Source organism: Camelina sativa, chromosome 9 (genome assembly GCF_030686135.1).
Source record: "Camelina sativa cultivar CO46 ecotype springtype chromosome 9, ASM3068613v1".
NCBI classification, from domain to species: domain Eukaryota; kingdom Viridiplantae; phylum Streptophyta; class Magnoliopsida; order Brassicales; family Brassicaceae; genus Camelina; species Camelina sativa.
Genome location: NC_141888.1, coordinates 21,352,431 through 21,379,073, shown reverse-complemented (window position 1 = coordinate 21,379,073; position 26,643 = coordinate 21,352,431). Strand labels below are relative to the sequence as shown.

Here is a 26,643-nt window from a genome sequence, read left to right as displayed (position 1 = left end):
GAAAGAAAATCCAACAGGCCATATGAGAAAGTAAACGGGGAAAACCTAAGCAGCAAAGGAAAATAGTGGTGGCAGATCTCATTGTCTCACAATTCTATAACTCCAGATGTATGTTTCTCTTTTCATCATTCAAGTTAGACTGTTTGTAGTCACTGACAGCAACTGCAGAGGAGAAGAAAGTATCAGATCCACACTAAAGAGTCATTATATAAAATTCACATATAAAGTGAAAAAACTTAAAATTACCTGTGATAAGAACCACTGGAAATGCAATGCTTCCTCCATTCAAGTTTTGAGGTTGGAGAGACAGTCTGTAGTCACAGACAGCTGCAGAGGAGAAGAAAGCATCAGAACAACACTAAGAGTCATTATCGAAAAGGAAAATCTCATATATTAAGTGAAAAATTACCTGTGACAAACCTCTGTTTTTGTTATCCCAAGTGCTACTGCAGCAACCATCAAATGAGCTGAAACGAGAAAGAGAAAACAACATTAGAAGCAGGGTTAGTAGTATAACTTGGTAAATCTCAAAAATCCAAGTAAAAAAGAACAAAGAGAGGAGAACAGAGTTAACTTACCTTAGTCAGTCTCATTCTTCAACCCGACCTGCAAAACATATACAGAATTAGATTAAAACCATATTAGTTAATTTTACAAGTCTGAATCAAACAACGACTTTAAAGAGAAACCCTGAAAAAAAGAACCCTAGAATTTTTAAAACTTGTACTTGGCCTCCGGTCAAACCAGAAGAAGAGACACCAACTACGGAAACAAAACAACCAACGTCCTCCGATCCTCACCGGGCACCAAAATCCTCCTTAGTTAGAAGACAAAGACAAGACAAGAGAAGATTTCTTACCTTAACATTAAAAAAATAAACCCTAGGATTTGTATACATTAACTTGCTCGTTCGAATAAGAAGCGCCCGTGGAAACCCTAATTCATCAATTAGAAGACGAAAAGAGAAGAGACACTGAGTGAGTCAGTGTACGTTTTATCAATTATTCTCAATTATAATGAAAACAACAAAATTAAACATGAAATTGAACTAACACACACAATGGACTGGGGAAGAAGCAGATATTTACCGTTTTTTTAACAGCAACACCACCTCGTTTCTTCTCTGAGTTAAACGGAAAAGCATAAGGATAGAAGACCTGTGACCTGGTTGTCTCACATTCATTCCCAGCTGAAGGAGAGAAAACATACGAATCATTCTCCCACTCATTAGACAAATGAGGATGGTTGGTGTGTCTATAGACTCGGTAATTTCATCGAGCTTGAGATAGGAGAAAATAGGGCTATCTGAAGGGGATCTTTGGAAGACATTTGTGTTTTTTTAGGTTGGAGGAAGGGTTGTTTGGGTTTTAAATTTCATGAGGGATGAAATCAAATATATATGTAAAAAGGTAAGGTTTTAAATCGGGGTAGTAATTAGTAAGTTATGATGAAATCGTAACGGATCGCACAATTAAGGGAAGGCAAATAATTAGAAAGGTAATTAGGAAAACACAGCGGTTAGGCGATTTAACCATTAAGTAAAGGCATATAATCAGGGTTGAATTACCTTCTATGGCAGGAAAATTGTAATGTGATAGAGCTTAGGAAGGTAATTAGGGAGTCACGGTGGTTAGGCCATTTAACCATTAAGGAGAGGCATAAAATCAGGGTAGAATTAGTTTTAATGGGAGGAAACCCTAAGGACATTTCAAATTTAATAATTTACCAACCTGGCCTACAGTAAAGAAATAGTTCTATCCAGCGAGTCCAAGCAACCTGCAGTTAAATGGGAGGAAACAGCAATAAGCAGTGCCCAATAAATTAACAGAGACGCTAAATACATTTGAGATTCTAATGGACCTCTCCTGCAAGTTTAATAAAATTTATAACTTCATCAGGGCCATAACCTGAAACTCCTAAAGCCAACATTCCAAAGAAACCTCCTTGAAGAAGAAGAAGAGAAGAAGAAAATAACAGATCAACACTAAAGAGTCACTGACAAACCTCAGTTTGTTTTTTGTCTATGGAATGGGATGAGTGCATACCTTCCTCTGGTAGTACGTAGCTCATCAAATTTGACAATCATTGAGGGTGGTTCCAACACAAAAAAAACATACCAAAGTAAGCTAAAGAAGTCAGATTTAAAAAAACAAATCATACACATATAAGCACGTCTCATGAGAGAAAACCTACACGGTCCATATTGCTGCTTGTTGTAGTGATCCATTGTCAACATTATGAGAAAGCTGTTGAGGAATAATTCCAAAATCTTACCAGCCAGACGCAGTTTGGTTCTCACAAACTTGAGAGAAAAAGGGAAGAAGATCATTAGAAACATAGCGAACACAGAAGAAGCGATAAACGGGTCTAGGTCTTTCTCTGTCAACTACATACGAAACATAGATGATCAAAACTATAGATGACATTTCAGTTTAAGCTTAACAAATCTTTCTCACAGGACACGATGTAGTAAGCTGAAACGACCTATGTCTCTATCTCAATGATCGTTTTAGAGCAATTAAAAAGACCCCTAAATCTGAAACGAATGGTCAATTATTCAAACTAAAAAGGATCCCACGACCATGAACCGACCTTTAAAAAAGAATCAAAACATGAGAATAACTTTATAACCAAATCAGAGAAGTAACCTTGACAGAATTCTACGGGCGTAATCAAAATGGGTATGGCCATAATCGATTTTAAAACATAACTTAGCCGATCAATACTTGGAGAGGTGAAGGTGAAGTTTGGGCTTCTTTTTTTATCACTTGACGCCATTAAAGAAAGATCCACACAACCCTGTAATTCTGAATATTAATACCGCACTTTCAAATAGGAAATGAAGAAATTTGATTAGAAAAAGAGAGGAATTGAGGAGATCGGCAATGGCGATCTGCCTGAGATGAACATATAAGCATGGAGGAGTGGGGAAGAGAGAGAGCTGGGGAAGAGGAGAAGACTACTCCGAGATTCCGTCATAATATTTGTGTGGCATTAACCCAGTTACAGCCCATTAACAAACCCATTTAAAGCATATTAACAAATGCATAAGATATGTCGGGAAGGTTAAAAAGAAGAAGAATTTAGAGGGTGACACGTGTCGGGTGGAGGGAGCTTCTTAGAGGGTGTAACCCTACTTTATTATATTAGATATATGGGCCTCGGTTAGTGAGGGGCAGCTTCTCTCTCTCTGTTGCTTTTACCAGATTCCGTTGCTTTGTTGATGGTTCTTGGAAGGATACCGACAAGCTTGCTGGCGCCGGCTGGGTGTGTATGTCATCCCTAGGATCCTCTTTGCTCATGGGTGCCTTGAATTTTCGGCGTAGTCTCACACCACTCCACGCTGAGGTAGAAGCTTTTGTGTGGGCTTTGCGGTGCATGATAGGCCATGAGTTTCGGGAGGTAGCCTTTCTCACAGACTTCTCAGATTTGGTGAAGGTGGTGTCTTCACTGTCCGACTGGCCGGGCTTCTCTGTGTATCTTGATGACTTTAAAGTGGATTTAGAGGAATTCTCCAGTTTCTCTTTAACTTTGATCCCATGTACTTGTAGATCGATTAGCACGACAAGTTCGTCCTCAACCGCATATGGTTACTTATGTTCACAGTTCCCCCTCCCCCTCCAAATTGGCTTGTTTGAGTCAATTATGTTAGTTTTTGTTGTCAAAAAAAAATGTCTGCATGACCTTTGACCAAAAAAAAATGTCTGCATGACTTTAAAGATTAACAATTATCTTGCCTTAACATTGTAAAAGCAGAAATATAAGCAGACATATCAATTACAAAATATGAACGAAAAGACTAAGAACCGCAATGTGTTGGGAAAGTTAGCTATGAGTTTTTAGTTTATCAAACATCCTAATTCCTAAACAACGTCATGTTCTCTAAGAAGTGATTGCACTAGAGACCTGAAGCATGAATTAAAATATAGCTAGTCGCAAATGTTCATCACCAAAAAACAACTAATGAGATCTCTGTACAATTTATACGAAGCCAACTAATTTTATGATGCATCCCGATAAAGCTCCGGGCCAGATGGGATGACAGCTTTATTTTTTCAAAAGGCATGGAGCATGGTGAAGACAGATTTGCTCTTTTTGGTAAATTTATTTTTTGATCAGGGTTGTTTTGATAAGCGATTGAACACAACGCATATTTTTTTAATTCCAAAAGTGGCAAAACCGACTCTTATGGCGGAATTACGACCGATCAGCTTATGTAATGTGGGATACAAAATAATTTCTAAAATTCTATGTCAACGGTTGAAACGGGTTCTCCCAGATCTTATTTCGGAAACACAATCTGCTTTCGTCCCGGGCCGTTTGATTTCGGATAATATTTTGATTGCTCAGGAAATGTTTCATGGAATCCGGACTAATCAATCTTGCAAAACAAAATTTATGGCAATAAAGACATATATGAGTAAGGCATATGTGATCGGGTTGAAGGGGGGGGGGGGTTTGTGGAGCAGGTGCTTCGGAAAATGGGTTTCTCGGAGAAATGGATATCATGGATTATGTTTTGTGTTACACCAGTGGTGGACTGTTAAAGGGTGGGGACTAGGGTTCGAGGTCTGCATGGTAAGACAAACATGATATCATGAATATATGTGTTACTCATATATGTAATGATTGTTTGTCACTAACAATCCTAAGATGGAAATGTAAAGATGCAAAAAGTAAACTACAAGAACTAAGAACTAAATGCAAATGAAACTGAATGATTGAAACTGTAATGAAGCAAGAACAGAAATAGAAACTACTACTAATGAACTAATGCAAGACAATTAATGAACTGAAAGCTAAATGTATGCAACTGGAATGAAACAGGAATGAAACAAGACAATCACAAATCATAAACCAGAGTTCTGGGGATGAACTCGAGCAAGCACTCGACCGAGTGTAGGTCGAGAGAGAGGTCGAGTTGGCTAAATCCGGAAAACAGAGCAACACAACAAAAACAGAGCAATACTAAAACCAATCAAACAACAAGCAAGCTACAAGATTAAGACTTTAAAATCAATAAACAAAAAAGGTTCCTGAGGATGGATTCATGGGAAGAACTAATCATTGTGGTTATCTAACTTGGTCAACAAATCTCAAGCAAACTTTGAGCTAACCTCTAGACATATAAATCTAAGACAAGTTTCTCCCACTCTCATGGTCGAGAAACAATCAAACCTATGCAATTCTAGACTTGTTCTCACACAGTAAAGAATCTACATAAGCAGGCATTAAGCAATACATCTCAAACCAAACAAGACCTCTAATCTCTTAGCAAGCCTAATGGTAAGCTCTAGATCTAGCCTTATCTATGCTTCTTAAACATTGGTGTGATGCTAAGGAGCTTGAAATCAGATCCTAACCTCTCAGTTCAAGATCAGCCTTAAGAACATCTAGCCTAGAAGAGATCTACAACAATCAAGCTTGACCAAATCACATAAACCACAAGATCAATCCTTCCTAACCCATCCTCAAGATCCTAAGAAGACTACTCACAACAAGACATGATGAAACAAATCAAAAACCCAGAAAATATTGAAACTTGCATTATTAGAAAGATAAAACTGAGATCTTCAATATTAATCAAAGGATGAAACTCAAATTCTCAATATTAAGAAAGTTACTGAACCAACAATATTGAAGAATCTAAGAGTTTTCTTAAACAAGTACAAAATCTAATAAAATGCAAAAGGAATAATGCTAAAAAAGGTAAAAACTAGGTTTTTGGGAATATCTAAAAAGCTGGACGCTTTGGTGGCTGCAGGTACAAGGTCTTATATAGTGGGGAAGTGGAAGCCCTAAAAATAGAAAAAGTCAAAGCAGTCAACGGCTCGGTCAACTCGACCTGTGCTCGGTCGAGCTAGGGGTCGAGCTGGCTTCTCACGTGCAATCTCCACTCGGTCGAGTCCTCCTCAGCACACGGTCGAGTGTCTGGTCGAGTGTGCGGTCGAGTTGGACTCCGGACCTTGTTGTTTCAGCCTTAACTTCCTTGTTTCCTCCTCAAGATTGCTTCACATCTCTTCTCCATTGCTTCCATGCTCCTTGAGCTCCAAAATCACCTGTTTATGCATGAAAAGATGCAAATGCAATGCAACTAAGCCCTAATGCATGATTAGTGCTAAAGCTACACAATAATGGCCTAAATGGATATAAAAAGATGCAAAAGATGTGAATAAACTAAGGGAAAACAAGGTAAAATATATGAACATCAATACCCCCAAACTTAGTATTTGCTTGCCCTCAAGCAAATAATCAAAGACATAAGAAGGTAAGTGAGGTTTGAAAGTGGGATCTCAGCTCCTTAAGCTTGCAAATAGACCATCTAGAATCAATGTCCAAGTTACTAGTACTATGATGCAAGTTGAATGAGCTGGAATTTAAAGACTTTAGACAAGCATATCACAACCTTTATTGATTTGAGCCTTAGTTATCCACATGCATTCGAATCAACCATTTCCTTTAACATTCATTAAACAAGAACATGAATCAACTCTATGCAATGCTTAAACTCATTTGGCTTGGTAATAAAAGGTTTTGAGACAATGATGGTCTCTTTTTAGAGTGGGGCTTGTCAATATCAAGGTTCTCTCATAAAAATGGATTGAGCTTTAGAAGAATGCTAAAGGTAAGAACACTTAGACACATACAAGAATAAAACCTTGTCTACCCAAAGGTACCCAAAGTGTTTATCCTAGCAATCTAAACCCAAATGATCCTAGTGCTACCCTTTGCTTCTTCTTTGCTCTTTAACCCTTTTCTCTTTTGGTTTTCAAGTCTTAGGAGATGCTTCTTATTTGATCTTTCTAGTGGAATGGGGGATTCTTTCTTATTGCTATGGTTCTCTTTTCTTCTTATTCTTAAGACATAAAAGCATTTTGCTAAACTTTTCTTTTCTTTCTTTTCTTTTTCTTAACTAGAACCATCTTAATCAACACTTTACTTCCCATCCTTTCACTAGACTTTGCTTAAACACAATCTCCTCTTAAAGACTCTACCCTTTTTCTTTCTTTTTTTCTTTATTTTCTTTTCAAAACAGCCAAGTCCCAAACCCAACAAGTGAACCACCTAGTCCTATCTAGTTTGAAAAATGCAAACTAGAACTACACAAGGTCTTACTCTTGTCAGTTCAAACCTAACAGTTTCTACCAAGCTCAATCCCAAAAGTAGGCCTCACACACTCAAGAACAAACAAGGCTTGAAAGAAGGTATGGTTTAGGGGTAAGGGAACTGATCTTAATGATTTAATCAGCTACTTGGATCAACAAGAGTGGTAAAAAGAAGAAAGATGATCCAAGTATGTATATGGTATCCATGAGTTTAAAGCAATGCACACATTGATAATTAAAAGTCAATATTAGGTTCTTATAAAATAGGAAATGGTTTCAAATCACAACATGCTTCAATTTAGACCAAATGCAATGCAAGAATTCAAGCTTGGTTCAATCTTATGCTTCCTACTACTCAACTAGCATCAAAGTACTAATAACTTGGGCATTGATCCTAGTCTAGTGAATAGGCTAGCTAACAAGGAAATACTCATCATAGATCCCTAATGCAAATATTATACAATTCTACATGAAACATGCTAAACAAGATCCTAATATGCAATGCAAACTACATGAAAACTCTTTTTTTATGAAGATTTTTTCAAAATTTTTCAAATTTTTAGGGTTTTTCTATGCCTTAGATGCTAATGCAAGTGCTAACATGATGATGATAAAAATTTGAAATAAGAACACAAAACACAACATCAAATGCTATCTCAAACCCTCCCCCAAACTTAAATCACACAGTCCCTTGTGTGAAAAAGTTGTGAGAGGATTCAAGATTTAAACACAACACAAAACACAATATGAAATGCAATGGTATAAACAATGGTAAGGTGATAGTGGTACCTTAGGGATTGTGGAAGTAGTTGTCCACATCCATCTGCATGCTGTCATAGGAGTAGTTGGGGTCAGGCTGGTGGCTTGGAGAAGGACTTTGGGGCAGCTTGATGACTCCGATCGATCTTGACACGGTCGAGTACGTGTCCGAGTGGGGGGGTCGAGCTGGACCGCGGTTGTCCATATGATGGGCTTGCTGCTGGCAGAACTGCTGGTAGAGAGCTGGATCCATGTAGTATTGAGGTGGGATGGGAGGGTATAATGGATAACCTGGATAAGCAGCTGGAGGTGGGAAGCCATAGGGTGATCTGGGAAGGTGCTCGGCCGAGTGCGTCGGAGGTGCTCGGTCGAGTGGGTGCTCAAGTGACCCGGTCGAGTGCCTTGAAAACTGATGTTCACGGGTACTTGAGCTCCTCTTCCTTAGATTTGCCTCATACATTGAAGCCCTAGCTGGTTCCACAGGATTCGCAACCCTTGAAAGTGCTCTAGTTGAGCTACTTCTCCTCAAAGGGCTTGAATGTTGGCTAGGAGATGAGTTTCCACTCTTCAGCTCAGCAATCTCCTTCTTCAAGCCTTTGATAGACTTAGCCATGTTGGTCACCTTCTTCTTCAGCTTATCAAATCTCTTTCCATGCCACTTACCCCATTTTTGCAAAAGAGTTAACCTCTTGGCATTCTCCCTCACTCCTCTACTATCTCTTGGGTTGGGCTCATAATCTTCAAAGTAGAACTGCTCCTCTCCATCAGCTACTTGTGCATTCCTAGCTTCCTCAACTCTATGTTGAATCACTCCATCAAACCAATGCTCCTCAGCTGGCCAAAAATCAATGTTGGATCCTTCTTGAATGGTGGTGAGCTCTTGGTTAGGCAATATGAATTGCCTTTTCCCAAGTGTTGGGAGCTCAAAGTTGAATATGTGGTTCCCTTGATGCTTCTCCTTGGCTAGGATGAGAGTAGAAGTGAGGTAGCTTGAGTCAATCCATCTTGGTGAGACCCTCTCTCCTCTAAGTTGAACTCTAGCAGCTTGAAGGATTGGAGTGATGATGCCTCCAATGGTAAGTGCTCCTCTTGACCCTTTGGTCTCCAACTTTCCTACCCAACTTCTCAATTGGGTCATGTGGTCAATGAGCACCATTCCTAAGTCAGTCTCCACTGTGCTCCCAAGGATGATGGTACCATTCCTTGCTTGAAAGATCACTCCATTGAGAGCCAAGTCAATCATCTTTAGCTCTCCCTCATTGATGTTCCCAGTTTCCTTCCTTTCAAAGAATGTATTTGCAAGAGCTTTGTGGAAGTACCTTAGGATTGGGCTTCTTATCCTAGAGCTCTTGGAGTTGGAGGATGAGTAGTACTTGTCATCTCCAATGGTTTCCCACACTGCATACAACTCATCTCTTGGAACCATCAAACTCCTATTGCTCCCAACCTCAAAACCAAACACATTTGCTACCTCTTTCATAGAAAGCTCATGCTTCTTCCCTTTGATAGTGAAAGAGATGTGACCAGCTCCATGTTCAGCACTCTTCCTTGCATATGTGTGCAGCTTGACAGTAGCTAGGAACTCACAGCTTTCCTCCTTGTAGCCTTCCATGCACAGCCCCATGAACTTGGTGAGATTGCTCTTCTCAAAGAGGTATTCCACATCCTCATCAATGGCAAGCTTCTCCATGGTCTCCTTGTGAGGATACCTAGTTCCCAAGAACTCCATCCTCATGAAGGCATCATAAATCTGCCTCTTTGACAGCCCACAAGACTCAGCTTCTCCATCATCCATCAATTCTTCTTCTTCACTCTCCTCCTCACTTTCACTTTCAATCTCTTCTTGCTCAACTTCAACAGCTGGCCTCTTCCCTTTGGCCTTGTGTCTCCTCATAAACTCATTAAGAGTAGGCTCTCTTTCCTCCTCACTCTCAGTCCTTTTAGGATCTTTCTCAACAGAGTATCTCCTTGGATACGGCATCTGGCTCGACCGACTGCTCGACCCGGCACTCGGTCGAGTGGTCGATCGAGTTGTCCGTCGAGTGACTCTCCCAGCTTCACCTCTTGATTCAAGGTCAGCATCACGACGTTCCATGGAGCTTGCAGCGGTTCGGTGAGACTTCTTGGTGATCTTGGAAGACATTTTCAAAAGAAACTGAAGAGAATAAACTCAAAGCTCAAAGTTAATAGGTTAGTGACCCAAAAACTTGAAAGAACAAAGCTTGAGCAAGAGATGAACTTTGAGAGAGATTTTAAAGCTTGAATTTTAAGTGTTTTGAGCAAATGAGAGAATGTGAGAGGTTCAAGATCGTGCAAGGGCTATATAAAGAAGCCAAGGGGACAAGGAGACAAGGGTGGAGCGTCCATACCATTCAAATTTGAATTGGGAATCTTTGACTTTCTTTTGGCTGTAGCTCGACCCCACACTCGACCAACACGTGGTCGAGCTCCTTGACCAATTTTGAAATTTCAAAATTTTTCTCCTTGTTCTTCCCTCCACTCGATCGTCCTAACGGTTTGAAGATGAAATGGGCTTTAATTCATACCCAGCTCGGCCGAGTACCTCTCGTGGACTGGTCGAGTGGGCCTGCGAGTCTTCTTCTCCAAGTCCACAACTCTCCTTAACCAATTACATTCTCACTAAAAGCCTGTCCAACAAAAACATAAAAGAAAACACATCAAAACTACTAAGAATTTAAATCATATTTACAAAGGATACCTTAGGGACTTCCTCCCTAGTGAGCTTGTTTAAAGTCACTAAGCTTGACTTTGGTTTCCTTCTTAACTTTGGTTTAGATACCAAGGAGGTGATGAAATCCTCCCTGGAACCTCTTGGTCACTGTGAAGTTGATCCTTGATCACCTCACCCTTGGCACTCAAACCATATTGCTTCTTAAATTTGAGCCTAGGTCTTGCTTTCCTCAAAGACCTCTTGTTCAGTTTGACTTTGAGATCCTCAACCCTACTAGACAGCTCTTGAACTGAACTCTTAAGCTCCTCAACAGAATCCTCTTGAAGTGGGAGCTCAGCTTTAGGGTCTCCTTCATCCTTGAAAACCTCATGATCAACTTTCTCCTTGATAGTGAAGGGTTGATCATCAATGGTAGGCAGGTTGGTTGGGTTATAGATGTTGAACTTCATGACTGTATCCTCAGCAATGTTCAAGGTCACAAGACCTTCCCTAACATCTATCACTGCTCCAACAGTGGCTAAAAATGGTCTCCCTAACAAGATTGGATCTTCAGGCTCCTTGTCCATCTCTATGACCACAAAATCAGTGTGAACCCTTGCCTTCCCTATCTTGAGTGGGACATTCTCCAACCTTCCAACTACCTCTCTATTTGTCCCATCAGCTAGGCACACATGGAGTTTAGTGGATTTGAAATCAGTTCTCCCAAGCTTTTGAGCTAAGGAGTATGGCATCACACTTGTTGAAGCTCCCAAATCACAAAGGCATTGATTGTAGTGGAGGTAACTGATTGTGCAAGGCAGGTAGAATGGCCCTGGGTCCTTGAGCTTAAGTGGGATGATCACTCCTCCAAGGTTCTCAAGATCCTTCTCATCTTGAGCTTGAGCCTTCTTTACTGATAAATCAAGCAAAAAATCTCTATAGAGAGGGTATGGTTTATACTGTTCCAAAGCATGTCCTCTCTCCTCTTCTTGGTAGGCAATGATGATCTCTTGAATAACCATCACTTCTTCCTTTTTCTCAACCAAAGCTTCTTCCCTCAAAACCCTTTCTTCCTCATGTTGCTTAGCCAACATCTCCTTTTTCTCAATGATTTCCCTTAACTCCTTGATCCTCTGTGCTTTGAAACGCCCAGGGAATGGCAGTGGAGGCTTGTAAGCAGGAGGAATGTACTTAGCAGGCTTGACAGCTTCGGAGTCCCCAGCTCGATCGACCACTCGAGCATGCACTCGGTCGAGTGACTGCTCGAGCTCCTGGTCGAGTTCTCCTGCGTGCTCCTGTTGCTTTGCACAGATGTCACTTGGGGCTTCAGTAACTAATGAATTCCCCCAAACTTGGACTTCACTGTCCTCAGTGACTTCTTCCTCTTGAAATTGTATGGCTTTGGCTGAGAACTCCCTTGGATTTTGTACAGCTTTTCCAGGGAGTTGGTTGGGTTTTGGAGCTGAAGTAGATGCTATGTTACCCTCCATATACTTCACTCTTGAATTAAGACCCTCAAACTTCATATTCAGATCATTGTACTGTGATGTTAACCTTTGGTTCAACTCAGCAAACTGCTTGGCTTCCTCAATCTTTCCTTGTGTTTGCCCAATCAACAATTGTTGCATCATAGCTCTTAAGTCTTGTTCTTGGCCTTGGTTAGTCTAAAACCCTGGTGGGGGACACAACTGAGGCTGGAACACTTGGTGTTGTTGTTTGGGGATGTATGTTTGTTGCTGTTGAGGCTGTTGAGGTGGATAGACTTGGTCTTGAGGATTAGCCACATTGGTACTCCTATAAGATAGGTTGTTGTTCTTGAAACCTCCTTGGTTGTAGCCTTTGAATCCTCCTTGATTCTGCATGTAGCACAACTCAGCAAACTCAGTCTCCCCCTCTTGAACTTGTGCTTCTTCTTCACCAATGAAATGAATAGACTTGGACTGGCTAAGAAGGATCTTGTAAAGTTTCTCATTGACCATCTTCAAGTCTTTCTTATACTTGTCCTCTTGATCAGTTGAGGAGCTCCTTATGGTCCTATCATAGTCCTCATTATAGTTGCCATCTGATTGAGCAAGATTCTCAACTAATTCCCAGCCTTCTTCCACATTCTTGTTGAGGAAGTTGCCATTAGAAGCTGTGTCAAGCAACATCCTTATCTTTGGAAGCACTCCTCTATACAAGGTACTCAAGAGTGACTCATTGCTGAAACCATGATGAGGACATTGAGTCTGATATCCCTTGAATCTCTCCCATGCCTCACAAAAGGTCTCATTGTTCCTTTGAGCAAATCCAGAGATCTCATTGCTACTATAACCTCTTGTTGGTCCTGAACAACTCTCCTTTGCTTAGTTCCCAAACCCTTTGTCACCTTGTGGATGTTATCAATGTGCTTGAGAAGATGGTCCTTTCCTTTAGACCTTGTGTGCATCAACGAACACAAACGGTTTTTCCCAGGCACACGACTGAGCACAGGCTCTTGTTGGTGATCAAGTCGACTGGAAACTGATGGTTATAGAGATCCGGCGTCTGGCTCGATCAAGTGCTCGATCACTGCTCGATCGAGTGGTGGTCGAGTTGATGGTCGAGTGGTACCTGAAATGGAACTTCAACCCAACAACAGAAGATTCAAGTCCAGAAACCTCACAAGTGTTTAAACGAACTTAATCTTAGACTAATATGGATCCTAAATGTCACAAAAACACACTCAAATGGGCAACGGCGCCAAATTGAAACAAGATTATTTGTGTGGTGAATGATGATGATGATGCAATGGTGAGATATGAATGGAATGATGGATGGGTGTTTCAATTCCCCTTATGCTATTGCAGTACAAGAGGTATCAATCCTAAATGAGTGTTTGTGAACAGATAAGATGTGCATATGAATCTAAGTTAAGACAAATGTAATGATTGTTTGTCACTAACAATCCTAAGATGGAAATGTAAAGATGCAAAAAGTAAACTACAAGAACTAAGAACTAAATGCAAATGAAACTGAATGATTGAAACTGTAATGAAGCAAGAACAGAAATAGAAACTACTACTAATGAACTAATGCAAGACAATTGATGAACTGAAAGCTAAATGTATGCAACTGGAATGAAACAGGAATGAAACAAGACAATCACAAATCATAAACCAGAGTTCTGGGGATGAACTCTAGCAAGCACTCGACCGAGTGTAGGTCGAGTGAGAGGTCGAGTTGGCTAAATCCGGAAAACAGAGCAACACAACAAAAACAGAGCAATACTAAAACCAATCAAACAACAAGCAAGCTACAAGATTAAGACTTTAAAATCAATAAACAAAAAAGGTTCCTGAGGATGGATTCATGGGAAGAACTAATCATTGTGGTTATCTAACTTGGTCAACAAATCTCAAGCAAACTTTGAGCTAACCTCTAGACATATAAATCTAAGACAAGTTTCTCCCACTCTCATGGTCAAGAAACAATCAAACCTATGCAATTCTAGACTTGTTTTCACACAGTAAAGAATCTACACAAGCAGGCATTAAGCAATACATCTCAAACCAAACAAGACCTCTAATCTCTTAGCAAGCCTAATGGTAAGCTCTAGATCTAGCCTTATCTATGCTTCTTAAACATTGGTGTGATGCTAAGGAGCTTGAAATCAGATCCTAACCTCTCAGTTCAAGATCAGCCTTAAGAACATCTAGCCTAGAAGAGATCTACAACAATCAAGCTTGACCAAATCACATAAACCACAAGATCAATCCTTCCTAACCCATCCTCAAGATCCTAAGAAGACTACTCACAACAAGACATGATGAAACAAATCAAAAACCCAGAAAATATTGAAACTTGCATTATTAGAAAGATAAAACTGAGATCTTCAATATTAATCAAAGGATGAAACTCAAATTCTCAATATTAAGAAAGTTACTGAACCAACAATATTGAAGAATCTAAGAGTTTTCTTAAACAAGTACAAAATCTAATAAAATGCAAAAGGAATAATGCTAAAAAAGGTAAAAACTAGGTTTTTGGGAATATCTAAAAAGCTGGACGCTTTGGTGGCTGCAGGTACAAGGTCTTATATAGTGGGGAAGTGGAAGCCCTAAAAATAGAAAAAGTCAAAGCGGTCAACGGCTCGGTCAACTCGACCTGTGCTCGGTCGAGCTAGGGGTCGAGCTGGCTTCTCACGTGCAATTTCCACTTGGTCGAGTCCTCCTCAGCACACGGTCGAGTGTCTGGTCGAGTGTGCGGTCGAGTTGGACTCTGGACCTTGGTTCTTCAGCCTTAACTCCCTTGTTTCCTCCTCAAGATTGCTTCACATCTCTTCTCCATTGCTTCCATGCTCCTTGAGCTCCAAAATCACCTGTTTATGCATGAAAAGATGCAAATGCAATGCAACTAAGCCCTAATGCATGATTAGTGCTAAAGCTACACAATAATGGTCTAAATGGATAAAAAAAGATGCAAAAGATGTGAATAAACTAAGGGAAAACAAGGTAAAATATATGAACATCAATTACTGGGATAAAGGTGGCTAATCAATGTCCGCCTATCACTCATCTTCTTTTTGCGGATGATAGTTTTTTTTTTTGTAAAGCTACTAAGGAGGAATGTGGGGCTATCTTAGGGGTTCTAAAGAGCTACGAGGCGGCATCGGGCCAACTGATCAATTTTGACAAATCCTCGCTCCAATTTGGTCACAAGGTTTCTGAAGAGACAAAAGTGGAGATGCAGGCGATCCTTGGTATCTCTAGATTAGGTGGCATGGGGTATTTGGGAATCCCAGAAAGTTTGGGGGGTTCTAAGATCAAAGATTTTTTCTTTTGTCCGGGATAAACTCCGGGGGCGTACTACAGGTTGGTCGGCTAAACTCCTTTCGAAGGGGGGGGGGAAGAAGTGATGGTAAAGTCGGTAGCCACTGCTGTTCCGACGTTTGTGATGTCATGTTTTTGGATTCCAAAAACAATAACTTCCAAACGTACTAGCGCGATAGCCAACTTTTGGTGGAGTAATAATGGGCAGTATGGGGGTATGCATTGGTTGGCATGGGAAAAGCTTTGTTCGAGTAAGCAATTTGGCGGTTTGGGATTCCGGAATATAGATGATTTTAATACAGCATTACTAGCTAAGCAGTTATGGCATTTGATCGAAGCACCGGAGTCCCTCTTTGCAAGGGTTTTTAAAGGTCGGTATTATCGGAATTCAAATCTTATGGATCCAATTAAATCTTACTCTCCATCCTATGGATGGAGAAGTATTGTTTCTGCTAGATCTCTGGTAAATAAAGGGCTTATCAAATGGGTTGGCTTGGGGGATACTGTCTCAGTTTGGACAGACCCTTGGGTTCCAGCCCAATTCCCGAGACCAGCGTTGAGTAAGGATTCCTTTAAGGATCCTCTACTTCAGATCCATGATCTTATTGATCGCAGTACAAACACCTGGCGGATGGATCGGTTAGCCGACTACTTCGACCCGGTTGATGTGGCTTTGGTCGGGGCTATACCTTTGAGCATTACTCCTCAGAGTGACTCCCTAGGTTGGCATTTTACAAAGTCGGGAAAGTATACGGTTCAATCTGGATATCATACGGCTCGTATGGTGCTTCCTTCCGAAACCCTGACAGTGGTATGCGGACCGGACATAGTTTCCTTAAAGGCTAGTGTGTGGAAGGTCAAGTGTCCTCCTAAAATACAACATTTTACGTGGCAAGTCCTTTCTGGTTGCCTATCAGTTACAGCGAATTTAAGTCGCCGGGGTATTTCATGCGATTTGGAGTGTGCGAGATGTGGTGGTTCGGTTGAAACCATAAATCATGCCCTTTTTGAGTGTCCGCCTGTGCGATAGGTCTGGGCTCTTTCTAATGTTCCGACGAGAGCAGTTGGTTTTCCCACAGGTTCGATATATGCAAATGTCGATCACTTTCTAGGGGTTCATGTTATAGCCTTTCTGTGGATTATGTGGTATATTTGGAAAGCAAGGAACGCAAAGTTTTTCGAAAATGAGATGGAAAAGCCGGTAGAAGTGGCACAGTTGGCAGCAAGTAAGGCGACAACATGGTTTGCGGCTCAGGTAGAGGAGGAGGAGGGTACTCCGGCTGCAACGACATATGGGCCTCGGTTAGTGAGGGGCAGCTTCTCTCTCTGTTGCTTTTACCAGATTCCGTTGCTTTGTTGATGGTTCTTGGAAGGATACCGACAAGCTTGCTGGCGCCGGCTGGGTGTGTATGTCATCCCTAGGATCCTCTTCGCTCATGGGTGCCTTGAATTTTCGGCGTAGTCTCACACCACTCCACGCTGAGGTAGAAGCTTTTGTGTGGGCTTTGCGGTGCATGATAGGCCATGAGTTTCGGGAGGTAGCCTTTCTCACAGACTTCTCAGATTTGGTGAAGGTGGTGTCTTCACTGTCCGACTGGCCGGGCTTCTCTGTGTATCTTGATGACATCAAAGTGGATTTAGAGGAATTCTCCAGTTTCTCTTTAACTTTGATCCCATGTACTTGTAGATCGATTAGCACGACAAGTTCGTACTCAATCTGGATATCATACGGCTCGTATGGTGCTTCCTTCCGAAACCCTGACAGTGGTATGCGGACCGGACATAGTTTCCTTAAAGGCTAGTGTGTGGAAGGTCAAGTGTCCTCCTAAAATACAACATTTTATGTGGCAAGTCCTTTCTGGTTGCCTATCAGTTACAGCGAATTTAAGTCGCCGAGGTATTTCATGCGATTTGGAGTGTGCGAGATCTGGTGGTTCGGTTGAAACCATAAATCAAGCCCTTTTTGAGTGTACGCCTGCGCGATAGGTCTGGGCTCTTTCTAATATTCCGACGAGAGCAGTTGGTTTTCCCACAGGTTCGATATATGCAAATGTCGATCAGTTTCTAGGGGTTCAGGTTATAGCCTTTCTGTGGATTATGTGGTTTATATTGAAAGCAAGGAACGCAAAGTTTTTCGAAAATGAGATGGAAAAGCCGGTAGAAGTGGCACTGTTGGCAGCTAGTAAGGCGACAACATGGTTTGCGGCTCAGGTAGAGGAGGAGGAGGGTACTCCGGCTGCAATGACATATGGGCCTCTGTTAGTGAGGGGCAGCTTCTCTCTCTCTGTTGCTTTTACCAGATTTCGTTGCTTTGTTGATGGTTCTTGGAAGGATACCGACAAGCTTGCTGGCGCCGGCTGGGTGTGTATGTCATCCCTAGGATCCTCTTCGCTCATGGGTGCCTTGAATTTTCGGCGTAGTCTCACACCACTCCACGCTGAGGTAGAAGCTTTTGTGTGGGCTTTGCGGTGCATGATAGGCCATGAGTTTCGGGAGGTAGCCTTTCTCACAGACTTCTCAGATTTGGTGAAGGTGGTGTCTTCACTGTCCGACTGGCCGGGCTTCTCTGTGTATCTTGATGACATCAAAGTGGATTTAGAGGAATTCTCCAGTTTCTCTTTAACTTTGATCCCATGTACTTGTAGATCGATTAGCACGACAAGTTCGTACTCAATCTGGATATCATACGGCTCGTATGGTGCTTCCTTCCGAAACACTGACAGTGGTATGCGGACCGGACATAGTTTCCTTAAAGGCTAGTGTGTGGAAGGTCAAGTGTCCTCCTAAAATACAACATTTTATGTGGCAAGTCCTTTCTGGTTGCCTATCAGTTACAGCGAATTTAAGTCGCCGGGGTATTTCATGCGATTTGGAGTGTGCGAGATCTGGTGGTTCGGTTGAAACCATAAATCAAGCCCTTTTTGAGTGTCCGCCTGCGCGATAGGTCTGGGCTCTTTCTAATATTCCGACGAGAGCAGTTGGTTTTCCCACAGGTTCGATATATGCAAATGTCGATCACTTTCTAGGGGTTCAGGTTATAGCCTTTCTGTGGATTATGTGGTATATTTTGAAAGCAAGGAACGCAAAGGTTTTCGAAAATGAGATGGAAAAGCCGGTAGAAGTGGCACTGTTGGCAGCCAGTAAGGCGACAACATGGTTTGCGGCTCAGGTAGAGGAGGAGGAGGGTACTCCGGCTGCAACGACATATGGGCCTCCGTTAGTGAGGGGCAGCTTCTCTCTCTCTGTTGCTTTTACCAGATTTCGTTGCTTTGTTGATGGTTCTTGGAAGGATACCGACAAGCTTGCTGGCGCCGGCTGGGTGTGTATGTCATCCCTAGGATCCTCTTCGCTCATGGGTGCCTTGAATTTTCGGCGTAGTCTCACACCACTCCACGCTGAGGTAGAAGCTTTTGTGTGGGCTTTGCGGTGCATGATAGGCCATGAGTTTCGGGAGGTAGCCTATCTCACAGACTTCTCAGATTTGGTGAAGGTGGTGTCTTCACTGTCCGACTGGCCGGGCTTCTCTGTGTATCTTGATGACATCAAAGTGGATTTAGAGGAATTCTCCAGTTTCTCTTTAACTTTGATCCCATGTACTTGTAGATCGATTAGCACGACAAGTTCGTACTCAACCGCATATGGTTACTTATGTTCACAGTATCGGTATAATAAAATTCAAAGTTAAAAATGATTATGAAAGGAACATATTAAATTTAAAGTTCTAAAGATGAGTTATTATTATTTTTAGCTCATTGATTAGGCTTTCTATTACGAGAAATTGACCTTAAAAATAAACTTTTAAAACTTTTAGTATATTTTGTGATTAGTAAGACTAGTTATCTAGTTGCCGCCTCAAATTATGTACTGTAATTTATAAGTGGAAGTCAAAGTCTTCTGTTTTGACCAAGAGAAAGTAACGTGTTAGAATTTGACGATTAAGTTTGAAAATTTAAATCAATATTTATGTTCTCTTTAAAATATTGACAAAAATGAGAAATACCCTAAAATAGCATTCATCTAAGTTTTTCTTCCAAAACTAGCACACATACTCATATTTTCCAAAAGTAGCATTTATATATATTGAAATTATTATTTAATTTAAATAGAAAAATTCAATTCCTTAAAAATCAAAACTCACGATTTTAGATTTCATAACTCCGGTGAAGCTTGCATTTAAAATTTTGATCTGAGATCTTGTCAATTAAGTGTCAAATCGATAAAGTGAAGCTTCAATCAAGTGTCAAATTGATCGACTAAGATCTTTTTCCGCTGTCGTCAACTAGTTTGACATCTAGAAGGGCTTCAGGTTTATCGACGGCGGCGACGGTCTCTTTATTCCCCAAACCTCCATCAGATCTGTAGATCTCTCCTCAGTTTATTTTGATCCTGTTATTGATTCACTAGCTAATAATCTCGACCGATTTGTGTTATAGATGGAGAAGAGAGATAGACCTTGCTGAAGTAGGTGTGAGGAACAAGCATCAGAGCATGTAGTGATGATGACGGAAACATGTGTGAGAGGAAGCAACATGGTTTTAGGAGGCTGATACGCCACATCGTCCGACGAATCCCACCATTTGGATCACATCATCGTCACCAATGTTCGTCGTTGCAAAGAACTTCAACGCTAACCAGTTAGTAATGGATCTAAATAATATAAACCAAACTATTTTAATCATTATTGAACCAAATCCACAAATATTTACAAATGGTTCTCTATAATTTTAAGAAATGTGTATTATGGCTCTTTTTGTTAATTTTTGTTGTTGGCTTCAGCTGTTGTCTCTCTCCGCTTTCAACATTTTGCTAATAAGGTTTACAGTTTGAACTTTATGTACTATGAAGTAATTAACATGTTAGATAGTTGATAATGAAATTTTGAAGTGTAAGGATCTACTGAATGGAATATGCAAGTGTATTGTCTCAATTATATAGTCTCTTGTGCATGACGTAGTGTTTCTTATTGCTCCTTATATAAAGATGCATTTCTTTACGCCACTTTGAATATTTTATTGTATAGCTATAACAGTTGCAGTTAACATGTTGATTTCAGAGCTGGCATGGTAGGTAGGTATCTAGATATGAGTTTTTGAAATGTTTTGCTAATAGCACATATCAAATTGGTAGTGTTTCTTGGGGTTTTAAGATTAATCAATCTGGTAGTGTTGGAGAACTAGTTTAAATGTGGGGTGATATATTAGATATCTCTTGAAGTAATGTTAAAACAAAAATTGAACTCATGGACTAATCATGTTGTTATTTCAGCTCTAAACTTAAGTGATTGATGTTGATGATATACATGATGACAAATATATCAAGAACAAAGCAGATAGTTGATGATGAAGATGAAAAAATAGGTACTTGAGAGGAAGTTTGAGTTCAGGTCATTATAGAAGGCCTTCTTAAAATTCAAGAATGTCTTCCTAAAAGCTATGAAATCCTTCCTAATTTTTTTACAAATATGTTTTTAAATCTCTTTATATATGTTTTACGTTATTGTATCACATATTATTTCATTAGTGATGTATAATGATTCGATTTTGTGCACATATTGATGTTTTACAATAAAGGTAGCAAATAAGAATATCCATCAAGATGTTTTAAGAAGACCTTCCTAAACTCAAATGACTCCTTCCTAAAGAGACTCAAATATTTTATGAAGGTCATCCTGAATTTCAAGGATGTCTTCCTAAACATTATGAAATTCTTCATAAATTTAAAGAATGAGTATTTGAATCTTTTATTTATGGTTTGCCTTAATATATCACAAATTACTCTATTTAGTGAGGGATATTGATTTTATTTTATTGTACATCCTGATATTTATCTATACATATAAGAGTAATGATTTGATTTTGTGTTATCCTAAGTACTTATGAAGGCTATCCTGAATTTTAAGGAATCATCCTGAATATTATTGAGTCCTTCCTAAAATAAATGTGTTTTATGAAACAAACACCAGTGCAAATCAAAGAGAGCCACAATAGAGGCTAGAGAGAGAGAGAGAAAGAGAAAGAAAGAAAAAACATTTTGATATAATGAACGTCAAATTCAAATTATATCACAAATGCTCACGCTTAAGGCTCTCACGAACAACCTTGTTAATCCTTTGGGTACTTTACCTTTTCTACACACTAAACATAAACAAAAGAGATAAAAGAATGGGCAATTGTCGTAAATACCACTAAAATAGGTTTTTATTCCAAAAATACTACAATTTAGTTTTTTTTCCAAAACTACCACTAAAATGTATTTTTTCCAAAAATACCACATAATTGAACTAAAGTTCTAATACTAAAAACTAATTCCTAAATTATAAATACTAAACCCTACCCCTAAAAACTAAACCCTAAAACTAAATTTGTCAACCCAAACATAAAAAAAAAAAAAATCTACATTCTTAAAATTCAATTTTTTGTGTTAGTGGTAATTTTGGAAAAAAAAACTTTTGTGGTATTTTTGGAAAAAAAACTAAAATGTGGTATTTTTGGGAAAAAAACTTTTTTAGTGGTATTTAAAGGAATTTCTCTAAAAGAATCCATAATATATATTCTTAATTAACCCAGCGTGAATTCATCCAGATTACACACATCACGAACCCTAAAAGCATAACTCCGACTTACAAGGAACTGCACATACATCATGTAACTTGGAAAAAGCTCCAGTTACCATTACCTGCGATTAAAAAAAAAAATCAGTGAATATGTTTTAAGAAATTGTTCATGAATTCTCAACAATGCTTCAAGAATTTTCAAATGTGACTAAGAAATAAATCAGTACACGAGCAACAAAGAATAAACAATACACAAGCAACAATCAATAAGGATGACAACATAGGATAAGTAATAAGAAAACCAAGTTGTCTTATAAAAAAAATTGTATTTGGACAAGGTTCAAATCATATGGCAAACATGATTCAGATTTACCATTAGGTAGCATCTAAATCTAACAGTACAAAACAATAGCTTAACTAATGGAGGCCTATCTCAGCTCCAAAACCAACTCAATAAGCTACAAAAACATACAATTTCAAGACTCATCACAAAGACACTTATGCTAAACTTGTCCTTAAACGACTAACAGATTTTTTTTTGCAGCTAACAGTAACTCTTCTTTCATTTCTGCAACAAATTAGATTACTAAGAAGGGACAAGACTAGAAAAATCCAAAATGCTAATCACAACAAACATAAAATTTACAAATGCAAATCACCCACACATAAATCAACACTAAATCATCTCACGATCTGCTTTGTTTATGCCCTAACTAATTGATCGAAATATACCGACAATGAAAATCTGGCAATTTAGGTTTCTAGGGATTTAAAGAAGTCAAATTCCCACACATATAAAGTTACAATGCTTACAATTTCTACAATAGAAGGAGAATAGCAAGTGAAAATGGATGTAAAACTTACCTTTAGGAAGACCCGATGATGATATGTGACTCGAAGATGAAGAATCTGATCGAGGAAGAAGAAGAACCGTGATTCCAAAGCCGCAACGAGATATACCGATGATAGAACAACGATGATACACCGGTGACGATGTATCAGCGATGAGAGACCGGCAAAGCGATGAGAGACGGAGAAGCTACAAGATCCAGCAATAACAATAGATCGTCATCGTATTTTGGTGAGAGACGAGAATGACTCAGATGTTTTGGAAATATATTTTTGTCAATTGGGTTAATGAACCATGTTAAGAATGAAAGGTGGGCCTCGTAGAATTTTAGTCCAAAAAAAAATAACAATAGCATTTAGTAGAATTATCTACATATTAGATTTTGTGCTAGTTTTGTAACTTTTGATAATGTGTGCTAATATTGGAACAAAAAATTAAAATGGTGCTATTTTTGAGAATCTCCGGACAAAAATTGATATAAAGGTCTTTTGGTTTTAAATTATTAATTTAATTTATCAAAAATTACATGCCACTATCGAGTATAGTAATATTTTCCTAAAATGCTGCAAATCTATTATATTTATTTATATGTTTTTTCCCCACAAATAATTTCAAATTTTAAAGAATTTGAACACTGAGGAAAATAAGAAATCAGAATGATGATTATTTCTGAGGATTCCAATTCTTACATTTAAAAAATGAAAAAGAACAACAAAAAAAAAAAGACAAAACAAAAACTCATTAAGAAAAAATGAAGAAGGTACATTTCAGACCAAAGCCTGCTCTGATCTGTAAAAAGGGTTTGAATAAGTCAGACAGAGATCACGAAAACCTAATTTTGTCTCCCGATGGTGGCGAGAAACAGTCGACGGGAGCTATTCTTCTTAGCAGCTTCTCTGATCTCACTAACCTTAGCTTTACTTGGCCTAACGGAAGCAAACTCCGAAGGCGACGCTCTTCACGCTCTTCGACAGAGCTTGTCAGATCCAGACCATGTTCTTCAGAGCTGGGATCCAACTCTTGTTAATCCTTGTACTTGGTTTCATGTCACTTGTAATCAACACAACCAAGTCACTCGACTGTAACATCCTCTCTCTCTCTCTCTCTCTATCTATCTATCTTTGATTCGATGATTCTTGAGTTCATTTCTTGTGGAAGCTAACCATTTAGTATGGATTACAATTACTATAACCTGATTCTAGATTAAAGGATCTAAATTGAGAAATCAACCACTATAATCTTGATTTGAATTTTTTATTTTAATTTTTTGGGAGCATTACTCCCTGTTTTGTTGCCTTTGGATTTTGGCTTCTGCTAGTGTTTAAGTTTGATTCTTTAAGATTCATAAATGAGTAATGACATGATATTTGTTTTGTTTTAACTTCAGTTCAGTGATGTTATTGTTGCCTATTTAGATTGGAATTCTCTTGTTCGATATAACGATTCTTTAGTATGTTCTCAAAGTTTTATCCTTGTTGTTGGCAGGGATTTGGGGAACTCAAACTTATCTGGACAACTTGTACCTGAACTTGGGAAGCTTCAACATTTACAATATCTGTATGCAATCTCACCGCTCTGTGAAAGACTTAACTTTTACTGATGCAAAAGTTAGTTCCCAATTATGTGATTAGATAATTGTATATTAACTGTTTCTACTCTGGCTCTGATTCATACAGTGAACTCTACAAAAACGAGATTCAAGGAACTATACCTTTTGAACTTGGGAATCTGAAGAGTTTGATCAGTTTGGATCTGTACAGCAACAATCTCTCCGGGAAGATACCGTCTTCTTTGGGGAAATTGAAGTCACTCGTCTTTCTGTAAGTTTTGTATTACTAGTTGTTAGTAAAGTAGGTGTTACTTGTGCTAATCATATGATTTTATATATCTCTTTTCTTCTTTTGCTTTTCTCTCTTTGTGCTGTGAATTTTTCTAAGTAAAAATTGTTCGACATGACAGGCGGCTTAACGAAAACCAATTAACCGGTCCAATTCCTAGAGAGCTCACCGCTGTTTCAAGCCTCAAAGTTGTGTAAGTTCAGTTACTCCAGCAATGTACCACCACTTCTGTTTTCCACAAGGCTTTGAGTCTTTTTTTGTTCAGTTGAATTAATAAATATGCTTTGTTTGTCAGTGATGTATCAAGCAATGATTTGTGTGGAACGATACCAGTAGAAGGACCTTTTGAACACATTCCTATGCAAAAGTAAGTTCTTTTATGACCAATTAACATTTGTCCCTCAATACAAAGCTTGTTTTCTAACGCAAAGCCCCATTGGTACAGCTTTGAGAACAACCTGAGATTGGAGGGACCCGAACTACTAGGTCTTGCAAGCTACGACACCAATTGCACTTGAAATAAGTTGAAGAATTCTATAAAAAGAAGAATGGGCCGGTGTGACCTTGTAAGAACTATGTACCATATATAAGTAACTCTGCACCAAGTGTTTGTAAATCTATATAGCGCCTTGTTTCATGTTAAAATATAAGAGAGGTTTCAAAGACGGAAACATGCAGTGTATTGGTACTGGTAGACGGTGACTTTGAGTGTATTGGTGTTGGTAGATGGTAACTTGAATGAATGTTATACATTCCATAATAATATGTATAATTGGGTTTCATTTTTGCTGTATTTAGCTTAGCTATACGTAACTTTGTTTCTTATTAAAGAAGTGCAATTATCTATCACTCACTACCTTATCATCGTCATCTAATATATTAAAGGAAAAGTCGAGAGAGCTCACAGCCAATCTCACAAAAATTGACCTTCTTTGCCTTTAATGAAAAATACTTTTAAAAATATTTCGAAGAAGCTTTTACTCTCTATTTAGGTTGCTGAAATGCACCACATTCATCCTCAGACTTAAGATTACTAATTTGCCATTAATGAGATTCAAAACTGGACATTTTTACCCTTTTCTAAGTTTAAAAAAAAAAAAAAAAAAAAATCGAAAATTAAAAAAAAAAACGAATTTTGTTTTACAAAATCGGAAATCTAATATATTTACACAATATCTCTTTTTAAAAAAATGGAAGATAAATATTAGAATATATTATGAATATTTGTTTAAAGAAATTTTCTATTTTTTAAAATTTTAAAATGGTAAAGATAATTATGACGATTTTCCTTCTAAGCTATATATATAGAGGCTCACCCAAAACAGTAGAAGTCGGATTCATTAAGCTAAACATATATTTTGAGAGTATAATGTTTTTTTGTATTATTTTGGTTCTAATGAATCAACTTTACTATTGTGTGATTTAGTTTTTTTTTTCATGTTGATGTACTATCCATATGCTTTGATGCTTTGCATGATTAATTTTTATGCTGCTATAATTTTTAATTATTATGTTGAATCATATCAAAAGTTTTACTCATTTTGTACTATTTGGTTGTGTTTTAGGTGTACCTGTCATGGACCATGGACATTTTTTTGTATATCGAAAACAAGATTGGACGAACAAGTTGATGAAGCAAGCAAAAAAATCAAATCGGTAAAGTATTTTTATTAATTGTATTTATTTATTTTTTTTATAGTGGTGATTGTTATTCAATTTTATTCTCTTGGTTAAACATGATCATATTTTTATTCCATGATTTTTTTTATTCTACAAGTAAATGAGCAAAGACAACTTTTGAAAATTTTATATGATTCATCGGATACTAATTTTTTCTTTTTTTTGTTGTTGTAGTGGTTGTTTGGAAAGCAAGATCAAGCAATCATAGACTTTGTCTATGGATTCTCCATCTTTAAAAAATATAGGTTGTATTATTTTCTATATTTTGTTTTGTAGTTTAGTAATTTGAAATATAATTTTATATGTAACCTAATACATATTTTTTTTGTTTCAGTTGAATTCATGGATGATCATTGATCATAATTGTGGATCTACAAAACTGGATATAATAAAATT

General features: G+C 38.6%; 2 protein-coding genes, 1 long non-coding RNA gene and 1 other non-coding gene across 4 annotated transcripts; all 4 read left to right on the top strand.

Annotated features, from left to right (window-relative positions):
- The first annotated feature begins 12,741 nt into the window (after window positions 1-12,741).
- On the top strand, window positions 12,742-12,847 carry LOC147938439 (small nucleolar RNA R71). The gene has a single exon (XR_015567547.1). It is a non-coding gene; the product is annotated as a small nucleolar RNA R71 (small nucleolar RNA).
- A 5,534-nt stretch (window positions 12,848-18,381) lies between these two features.
- On the top strand, window positions 18,382-19,011 carry LOC147938438 (uncharacterized). Its single transcript, XM_087465635.1, has one exon. The coding sequence runs from the start codon at window positions 18,382-18,384 to the stop codon at window positions 19,009-19,011; it is 630 nt and encodes a 209-aa protein (XP_087321761.1).
- A 415-nt stretch (window positions 19,012-19,426) lies between these two features.
- Window positions 19,427-20,253, top strand: LOC147938437 (uncharacterized). Its single transcript, XR_015567314.1, has 2 exons — window positions 19,427-19,652; window positions 19,760-20,253. It is a non-coding gene; the product is annotated as an uncharacterized LOC147938437 (long non-coding RNA).
- A 3,083-nt stretch (window positions 20,254-23,336) lies between these two features.
- On the top strand, window positions 23,337-25,349 carry LOC147938436 (leucine-rich repeat protein 2). The gene is made up of 6 exons (XM_087466533.1): window positions 23,337-23,810; window positions 24,215-24,286; window positions 24,406-24,549; window positions 24,689-24,760; window positions 24,863-24,934; window positions 25,013-25,349. Exons 1-6 carry the CDS (start codon window positions 23,578-23,580, stop codon window positions 25,083-25,085), a joined length of 666 nt encoding a protein of 221 aa, XP_087322659.1. The 5' UTR covers window positions 23,337-23,577; the 3' UTR covers window positions 25,086-25,349.
- Window positions 25,350-26,643: the final 1,294 nt, after the last annotated feature.

Excerpts from the sequence above, each read along its gene's own strand:
- LOC147938438 (XM_087465635.1), top strand. The coding sequence starts at position 18,382 with ATGTGGTATATTTTGAAAGCAAGGAACGCAAAGGTTTTCGAAAATGAG.
- LOC147938436 (XM_087466533.1), top strand. The coding sequence starts at position 23,578 with ATGGTGGCGAGAAACAGTCGACGGGAGCTATTCTTCTTAGCAGCTTCT. Across the intron at positions 23,811-24,214 it reads CACAACCAAGTCACTCGACT|GGATTTGGGGAACTCAAACT; the intron begins GTAACATCCTCT and ends TGTTGTTGGCAG. Across the intron at positions 24,550-24,688 it reads TTGAAGTCACTCGTCTTTCT|GCGGCTTAACGAAAACCAAT; the intron begins GTAAGTTTTGTA and ends TCGACATGACAG.